Genomic DNA, 10,000 nt, shown 5'->3' with positions numbered 1-10,000 from the left:
ACACACACACACACACACACACACACACACACACACACACACACACACACACACACACACACACACACACACACACACTTAGATATCATACAGAGCACTACATCTCTTGAAAAACAGAATATTAAATGCATCATAAAGATTTATTTTGGCATGTAGAAGTGTGTGTGTGTGTGTGTGTGTGTGTGTGTGTGTGTGTGTGTGTGTGTGTGTGTGTGTGTGTGTGTGTGTGTGTGTGTGTGTGTGTGTGTGTGTGTGTGTGTGTGTGTGTCCATACATGTCCAGAAGGGAGCAGTGTGCCAGTGCTGGTTGTCGTGAGTGAAGCAGGTGAGTCCGGGCATCGAACAGGTGTCATTGTTTCTGATCCTCTTGATCATCTTCCTCATCTTCTTCCTCCTCTTCTGCTCCTTCAGAATCCACTCCTTCTTGTCCCGAGCGCCGCCCTTCCTGCACACACATTAAAAACACACACACCGGTTACACACAAGTCATCAGCAAATATATGCTAGAGTCAACTGTCAGATGTTATTCCACCACCCAGCCCCACAGGTAAGAGGAACAAACACATGTTATGAGATTTTGGGGGAAACTGTCCAAAGATATGTTCATGTAGAGGTATGTCTCCCACTTTGACACGCAAAGATGACATCGACCTCAGCCGTCGGATGCAAATATCAAACGTGTTCTTGTTCATCATCAAAAACTATTTCTGAGAACATCTGGCAGTGACTGGATCTTTAGACTATTGTGTCTCTTAAATTCAAGATCAAAATGTGTGATTTAAACATTGACAATGGCAGGTGTACAAGAAAAAGGGAGACAATTAGAAATCAAACACGCAATTCAAGATGGATTCTTTAGACTTTTGTATCACACATTATGTGAACATCAGATTTCCCAGACCAGAACAGACCCGGTCCAACTTGAAATTAAGCATATCGAATCAAGACCTCTTTTAATCGTCACACATGTGTACACAGCATCGCCCACACAGTGAAATTGGCCATAAACTAATTGGTCAAATTGAAGATTTATTGGAGGGAAAAAAGGGGATAAATGGTCAGATGGTCAATGGTTCGATCCCAAGCCCCTGCAGTCAACATGTCGAAGTGTCCTTGGTAAAGGACTCTTCTGGGACTCAAACCAGCAACCCTTCTCTTCCTAAGCCAGGTCCCTACAGACAGAGCTCGTAAACATCAGTTTAATGTTCAAGACATCGATGTTCTCTGCTGCTTCTCTACTGAGCGTTGGTCTCACCTGAAGGGGTGCCCGCCACCTCTGAACCTCAGCTTATTCTTCAGTTTGGACTTAAACCTGAAAAAGATACATGTTAACACCTGCTGTAACAACAAGCGGGGTATTATTCTGTGTGTTGGTGTGTGTGTGTGTGTGTGTGTGTGTGTGTGTGTGTGTGTGTGTGTGTGTGTGTGTGTGTGTGTGTGTGTGTGTGTGTGTGTGTGTGTGTGTGTGTGTGTGTGTGTGTGTGTGTGTGTGCATTTGGTCTCACTTACAGGTATTTATTACAGTCACACTTTAGCGGCCGGGCCTTCTTCAGGTGACCTCTGACCTCTCGCAGGTTCTTTATCTTCGTCTGAAGCGTCTCAATCTAAAACAAATAATAGTGAGTTGAAAAACTACAACTGGACAAACCTGATTTTTCTTTCATATATATGAGTAATGATAATCAATTGATATGAAATAATATTTAAACAGTTACAGGAGACATTTTTCATACTTTAGCTACATACTTCTTGGTAACTTTGTGGTAATAGTACTTTTACTCAGTTAAAGGCTCTGAGTGTTCTCCCAGCAGGCAGTGTGTTACCTCGTGGTCGATGTGCAGCTTGTGGTCCTTCCAGGCCTGCAGAGACTGATACACTCCAGTATCACACTTCACTGTGGCGTTAGGGAGAAGGAAACATCTGCAGAAAGAGAGAAATCCTGTATTAACCAGGTGAGAAAAATACACAAAGAGCAGAATATATATATAAACAGATAAACATCAGGCCTTATAGAAGCTGACGGAGCAGAACACACACTTTTATCCTGGTTGCTTAAGTTTATAAAACAAAGATTATTCAGGAGAACAAGCTGAGCTATCTGATGATTGTCATTAGTCATGATTAAACACTAACATTCATCTTAATTCCAACCAATGTAAATGAGCCCAAGTTATATACTGTGTAGAAACAAGAATATATTCAGGGAACACCTCAGAGTGATCAATGACGGGGTCTTATGATTAAAGACCTGAGGTCCATATTTCTTCTGGGAATGAAGGATGGAAAAACGTTTAGGGTAATTACAGAACTTAAAGGTGGGGTAGGTAATTTCGGAGAAACCAGCTCGAGTGCGCTCGAATTTGAAAATACACAACCGGAGAAAATCTGCCACTTCCTTCAGACTTCCTTACAGAGCCCCTCCTCCAACACACACGAACGCGCACATGACCAATGAGGGCACGAGATAAGTTTGTGCACACATGGAAGGCTGACAGGCAGGTAGGCCATCCAGTTATTTTAGCCGGGCCGGCTAAAATGATTGGTCGTACTTTTTACAGTACCACGGCTTCCACAGATGATATTTTTTTATGGATTTTTTGTCAAAGCACTTAAGATATTCATTGCTATCGGGATGTTAAGAGCATTCCATGGAATATAACAAAAAGTGTATCTCGAGCCGGTTTCTCAAACTTACCTACCCCACCTTTAACTTTTAGGAAAAGCGTGGAGACGAATATGAACCTTCAAGTATACCTTTTATGTTTGGTAAAAATGGTTAAGCTTCATTTTGTAAGTCTGTGATTTCTCAATCATTTTCTAGAAAGCTTCTTTTAAAAAACGATATTCTGGTATTTATTCCTAAGAAAGATAAAGTTAAAATACCAGCATTAAAGTGGACCTATCATGCTATATTTGAATAATATAGTGTAGGACCATACCTATATAAGGCATATTTATAATTTTTTTTTTCAAAATACCAAACAGATCATGCATTTTAGCCATGCCTCATTTCGCTCAATTTGACATTTTTTAGATCTGTTTTAGCAAGGGTTGATTCTGTGAGCAACAGCACCATCTAGAGGCCTGGCATATGTACTACAACGTCTCCAGCGCTTTCGAACGGCAATGCCGTGGCTGTCTCCTCCTGATTGGTGGAGTTGGCCCAATAGCCGTAGCGCCACCGTCCTGACGTCAGGACAGTGTTCAAATCTGGATCAGTTTTTATCAGATCCGTTGCAGCCCCTTTTTTAGAGATTTGGGTATGGAGGAAAATAGAGAGTTGTGTTTTCTGACACTTGGTGAGTTCCCTGGAACACCGGGGACACATATTCATGTATAAAAGACGTACAAAAGTGCATTTTGCATGATAGGTCCCCTTTAAATATCATTTAGTTGTGAATGGGGTATTGGTGAGTTCCCTGGAACACCGGGGACACATATTCATGTATAAAAGACGTACAAAAGTGCATTTTGCATGATAGGTCCCCTTTAAGGTTTGGTTTGGTTGAATTTTAGATAGATTTTCTTGAAAGAGTTGTACCATTTAAAAAAAAAGCGTCTAAAGATATTTTAGACTATTGGATGGACGAGTATTTGACCTCAGTATTCCTGGTTCCCAACCAACGTAAAGTTCAGATTGGCTAAAATGATGCCACACACACACACACACACACACACACACACACACACACACACACACACACACACACACCACACACACACACACACACACACACACACACACACACAGACAGACAGTAAGACACACACACACACACACACACACACACACACACACACGCACACGCACACCACCCACACACACACACACTCACTTGTGTGTGACCTTGTGTGAGTTTGGCAGAGAGACGCCGTTGGGATCTCCTCCCATCCCGCTGAACTCGTCCTCGTCGCTGATTGGCTGAGGCCAGTCTTCCCCTCCCACCATGCTGTCGTTACCGGGGTAACTGTTCGTTATGGACACAGAGCGGCTGTAACGGTTCCTGGAGTAACTCTTCAGGGTTTTGAACTCTGAAACACACACACAGTATTTTTGGTATTTAAATTGTATTACAGTGATTACCACTGCATTTATTTGGCTTTATTTGACTATATTTTCAATTAAAGTTATGAGGAAAGTGAGGCAGAACTTTTTTAAAGGCTTTTTCACTGAAACCTCACATCTCTGCAGGACCAGAGAGTGGCTGCAGTTCTGATCTCAAACACTAGAGGTCAGCAACACACCAGGAAGTACAGGTGAGTTTACTGAAACCACACCGGTAGAAACACTGGAAGAAAATATGAGTTTGATTTCCATATAATCACTCAGATGTACAAACAAAATTAAGAGGATATTCTGAACAAGAGAGGACCCATCTGAATGGTTGGCATTGTGGATTATCTGGAAGAAACACTATTATGTTATTAATCATCCACTATAAGTAATCATGGTGAAACAAGCTTGCACCCTAACGAAGGAAACACACAAAAGGCTCTTCACTTTCTGCGGTTTTCTTGTTTCGGCGGAGGAATTCTTTGTAATAAAGGACGTGATGGGAGTCACAGGACTGTGTTTAACTGATTAGCAGCAGGCAACATCTTGCCGCCATTGCCGACAAATGTGAAACCATCCCCAACTTTTATTTGGCTGCTAGCGATGTGATTAAACTAAACTAATGTTTTAAAATGAGTCTTTTAACTGCACGGTATTTACAAGGTAAGCCTTTTGAATATGAGAGTTGTCACGAATCTCCAGTTTTACCACTCCCAGGCCAATCTGCATGCAAAAAGAATAAAAACTCAGAAGGTATAAAAGGCTAGGTAAAGGGACTCTGGATCGCTCAATGGTTAGCATATATGCCCTGTCTGCTGCCAATAAAGTTTGACTCCGAGCCTGCAAAGGTTTCAGGCCACTTCATCCCCTCTAGCTTGTATCTCCAATAAAGGCACTCTTTTGCCCAAAATGATATCAAAAAATATTATAAAATTCAGTCTGCACATCACAATTCATCATAGCGGTGTGTCTCTTATCACAGTTCAAGAGTCACTGCTGCCCCCTGCTGGATCAAACATGAAAACTCACTCTTCTTGGAGAAGAACGGCTTCTTGTTGAACGGCCTCGTCATGGAGGGTCTCGGGTTCAGAGGTCGGAGGTCACTGAGGTCGCAGTCACAGTCTTCAGAGTTACGTCTGTACTTCTGAGACTTGATGCTGAGAGGACGCTGACGCCCGAAGATCTTAGCTGCTGCTGCTCCGCCTTCATTCTTACATTTGGAGAGGCGGAGTTTACCTGTGGCGTCCTCCACACACTGCCACTTCTACACACACACACACACACACACAAAAAACACAAAAAAAAACAGTACTCAGAGAGAATTCTGTAAAAGGGTTGATCCTCGACACAAAAGGTAGGTACAGTAGTTACTAACTTACGTAACTTTCAAAATAAACTTCACTATTCAAATTAAATTAAAATTCAATGGCTTTATACTCATTTTTAACATCAGAGAAGATCGGAAGACTTCAATATAGAGTATGAATAAGGAGGAATGATTCATAAGGATACAGTATTGTTACCTCTATAGTAAAGAAGTTGGATAAGGAGGAGACGGATTAGACTTGAAGTTCATTGAATCCGGAATAGAATTATGGGTTAAGATAAGAAATAAAGTAATAGGATCAGGCTGAAAGTAAATAATGTAGACAAAAGCTACAGGCTAGTTTATCCTATAGGTTATGCTACACCAACTATGAAAAATACTTTAATTAAGTTGTCAAAATAAGTTGAGAAATAAAATAGAACAACAGACATAATTGTGCACGTAAAATGCAAGAAACAAACATATGTTTTGTGGCTGGGGATTGGACCAGGACCTTCTGATTGGAGGATATGAGCAGCAGCTCTATTCGTTTTTGTTTTCATTCTGCAGCTGTTTGTTACCAGGAGCTGAACATGTTTCTTCTGTTGCACTAACTTATTAAAGAGTGACAAAGCCTGAATAGTTAATTACACACACACACATAACACACACACTCCCTCTCTCTCTGACACACACACACACACTCTTTTCTGCAGGCTGTTTATCGGAGGGATCCAGCAGCCTGCAGACAGAATTGCTGAGCGACTAATCAACAAGCTGAGGGGATTCTTCGACAAGTGTAATTAACTTCAAACAAGCATGAACACACACACACACACACACACACACACACACACACACACACACACACACACACACACACACACACACACACACACACACACACACACACACACACACACACACACACACACACACACACACACACACACACACACACACACACACACACACATCGTGATTCCCTTCACGTCTGTGCTCTTTGGTTCTGCCGCTCTCAGTCCATTGTGTTGCTCCTCTCTTCGTTACTGCTGTTATTTGTCTGGTTTCTACAGATCTGGTTTTCATCTCCCTGACAGAAGTCCCTCTCTGTTCCACTCGCTGTCTTTCAACTCTTTGTTTGTTTAGAACAGCGGTAGCCATCGTAGCTTTCCTGTGTTTATTCCAAAAAAGCTCTTTATAATAGAGTGTTCTGGGCAGGAACATCTCAGCTACATTTAGTGATTTATAACATCAGAGAAGATTGCAAGGCTTCAATATAAAGTATGAATAAGGAGGAATAGGATTCATAGGGATAAAGTATTGAAGAGTAAAGTAATGGCATCAGGTGTAAAGAAATATGATTAATTGATAGAACCAGGAGTAGTAACCGCTAGAGTAAAGAAATAGGATCAGGAAGAGACAGATTAGACTTGAAGTTCATTGAATCAGGAATACAATTATGGGTTTCAATTAGAAACTAGAGAATGCAATTCCTGAAGAAATTGCTAGTGGGAATGCTTTATGCTGAAAAGCTGACGCTAAACTGCTATGCTAAAATGTAATGTGTAAGAAGAAAGTGAAGAATTTAGATTGAAATGATACATGAACACTGGGGGCTTGAATGTGTGATGAGAGAAGAAAAGAAAGTAAAAAGGCTTGGAAAAGCAGCAGAAGATTTTAACTGCAAACTTTTGAACTAACTTGATGGCGAATGATCTGTCGCCATACCAACGGCATTTGATGACATCCCATAATACGCTTAGATGCGTTGATGGCTGCATCGTTACCAAACCTGTGAATATTTGGACCGTTTGGAGCATTTTCACTGAAGTTATGAGAAAACCGTGTTTCATGGTGAGCATTGTGTTGCCATGGCAATGGCATTTGAAGAAATCTCAAAACTGTCCCGTAGATGTCTTCACTGCTGGACTGTTAGCACACATGTGAAGTTTGAGCACTTTTTGAACATTTTCATAGGAGTTATAGCGACATCGTCTTTTATGGCGAGGGATGCGTTTCCATGGAAACGGCATATGGTGAGATGTCAGATTTGACGTAGAGCTGTTGAGGCATGGAGAGGTGATATACAGGTGAAGATTGTGGGACGACCGGACCGTGTCCATTGGAGCTTCAGCGACATTGTGTTTTATGGCGAGGGATGCGTTTCCATGGCAACAGCCTATGGTGAGATCTCAGATTTGGCGTAAAGCTGTTGAGGCATGGACCGGTGATATACAAGCGAAGTTTGTGGGATGACCGGACCGTGTCCGACATCGTGTTTTATGGCGAGGGATGCGTTTCCATGGCAACAGCCTATGATGACACCCCATAATTGACGTAGAGCTGTTGAGGGCAGGACCATTAACCATTATCTGAAGTCTGCTGTTCTGAGCATGTCAGTTGGAGTTATGACATCATCGTGTTCCATGACAAAGGTGTTTATATTTGAGCTAACGACGTGTCCAGAGATCAAAGGTTTCCATGGTGATGTGCAGTAATCAGTGAGAGGAGAGCATTTTCATTGTTCTGAATGAGAAATAAACCTCTTACATGTGAACGTGTTGTTGAAGAACCGTAACAGATATCGGTGAAATTTCAAAGCGTGAAGCATGTCAAGGAACTTGAGCATCTGAAGTATACTTTTTGTGTACTTTCGGGTCAATAATGTGGCCTTTGTGACAGATTAACTAAAGGTGTGCGGCTGCTGTGGTGGGGAAAGAACACTGAAGGCTGAACTTACAATGGGGTTTAATGGAGACATGTTGAACGTTTTTGTCACTTCATGCCCTCAAGAGGCAGGTTTGTTGTAATTATTTTGCTTAATTTTTTTTTAATTTTCAAGCTACGAGATGTTTTCCTACGTTTCTCATGAATAATTATGTCTCAGGAATGTAGGGTTTGGGAATTATGGCAGGTTTAAAAGAAAATATGAAGGCAAAATGAAATCTGTCCTCCACTCTAAAATCTGAAGAAGGCCTCTTTACCAAGGTCTGAACAATGTTTAATATTTCTAAAAGTATGTCAGGAAGATGTGTAACATTTTAAAGTTGGAATGAGGTTTCTGAGTGAAAGTATGAAGGAGCAGTTAGCAGTTGAAGTTGCAAGAAGATTTTTCAAGTCTGAAGAGTTTCTCCATTGACTTCCATGTTAAAAATTTGATGAATTATGGGATGTATCTCTGGAATTATGAAAGTTATGAATGAGAAAAGTAATAGCCATCGATTCCCGACCGAGCTGAACGTTTTGATGTTTGAACGGAGTTTCTGCGATGTGGAATGTGGGAGGAGAAGAGGGGCAAAATAACCCAGCAGAATAATAAAGAATTTCGTGCGTCGAATAACAAGTAGTGGGAATGCTGTATCAGCACTAAATAAAGTATTAGGATCAGGCTGAAAGTAAAGCACAAGGATTTGGAGTAAAGTATCAAGACTTGAATGAGTATGATCGTGAGTAAAGTGAAAGGATAAGGAGTAGTATGATCAGAGTAAAGAAAAGGAATGGGAATAAAGTCATGGGATCAGAAGTAATAAGATTCAATAGTATTTGAAAGGAGTAGGATTGGGAGTAATGTACTAGATTACATGTACTAGTAAAGTGATATGGTCAGGAGTAAAGAGATAGGATTAGGAGAAAAGTAACAGGACTGGAAGAACTAGTAAAAGGATTTGATATAAAGTGCAAGTATCTGGAGTAAAGTGATAGACCTGGAAGAAATAAGACTGGGAGTGAGGTCATTATATCAGGAGTAAAGTAACAACATCTGGTGTGAAATAATAGGTCTGGAATGAAAATGATTGGGAGTAAAGTTAAAGGAATCAAGAGAAAAGAGATGGCATATCCAGTGAAGTAATGGGATAATGAGAAGTGTAATGGGATGTGGAGCAAGAAGGGAGTTGGGGATTAAAGTAAGTGATGGTTGTGGGGTAAAAGGCAGTAGGAGGGTGTAGGATTCTTTAGCCAGAAATGGCAAAAGAAACACATCCTTTACTCCAGTATACAGAATACTCGTGTTTTAGGGGTTCTCTCTCTCTCTCTCCTCTCCTCTCTCCTCTCTCTCTCTCTCTCTTATCTCTATCTATCTCTTCCTCTACTCTCTACTCTCCTCTCTCCATACTCTCTCTCTGCGCTGATCTCTCGTACTCTCCTCTCTCTACTCTCTCTCTTCTCTCTCTCTCTCTCTCTCTCTCGCTCAGTACCTGTCCTGGTTGCTGGCAGGGCTTCTGGTACTCGGCTCTCTGACAGTAGGTCCTTCACTCGTGTGTTTGGGCAGGAAGTTTTTCCTCCTGAGGACACTTCCTTTCCCATCCACCCGCTGGTGCAGCAGCTTCCTGTTAACACACACACACACAACACACACCACACACACCACACACACCACACACACGGGCACACACACACACACACACACACACACACACACACACACACACACACACACACACCACACACACACACACACACACACACACACACAGGCACGTTACTAACACTATTGTTTTCTAAATAAAAATGTTACTTTAACTGTTTTAAAGGTCTAGGACAGGGTAGTCCAAACTTTTTTCACAGAGGGCCACACACAGAAAAATATATGAAGGACTGGGCCACTCACTAGAGGTGAGGTTTATTGCCTCATAAGTT

General features: G+C 41.5%; 1 protein-coding gene across 1 annotated transcript in view; it reads right to left on the bottom strand.

The window, feature by feature from the left end:
• Nucleotides 1-10,000, bottom strand: part of sulf2b (sulfatase 2b) — an 82,729-nt gene that overhangs the window by 4,478 nt on the left and 68,251 nt on the right. Inside the window, 8 exon segments of the mRNA XM_034125571.1 lie at nucleotides 275-444; nucleotides 1,255-1,311; nucleotides 1,509-1,603; nucleotides 1,823-1,919; nucleotides 3,836-4,031; nucleotides 5,083-5,317; nucleotides 9,559-9,614; nucleotides 9,617-9,690. Of these exon segments, the coding sequence (XP_033981462.1) occupies nucleotides 275-444; nucleotides 1,255-1,311; nucleotides 1,509-1,603; nucleotides 1,823-1,919; nucleotides 3,836-4,031; nucleotides 5,083-5,317; nucleotides 9,559-9,614; nucleotides 9,617-9,690 (980 nt within the window).

This window comes from Trematomus bernacchii, unplaced genomic scaffold (genome assembly GCF_902827165.1).
Source record: "Trematomus bernacchii unplaced genomic scaffold, fTreBer1.1, whole genome shotgun sequence".
Lineage (NCBI taxonomy): Eukaryota > Metazoa > Chordata > Actinopteri > Perciformes > Nototheniidae > Trematomus > Trematomus bernacchii.
The sequence above is the reverse complement of the archived record's forward strand: the minus strand, read 5'-3'. Positions and strand labels throughout refer to the sequence as shown.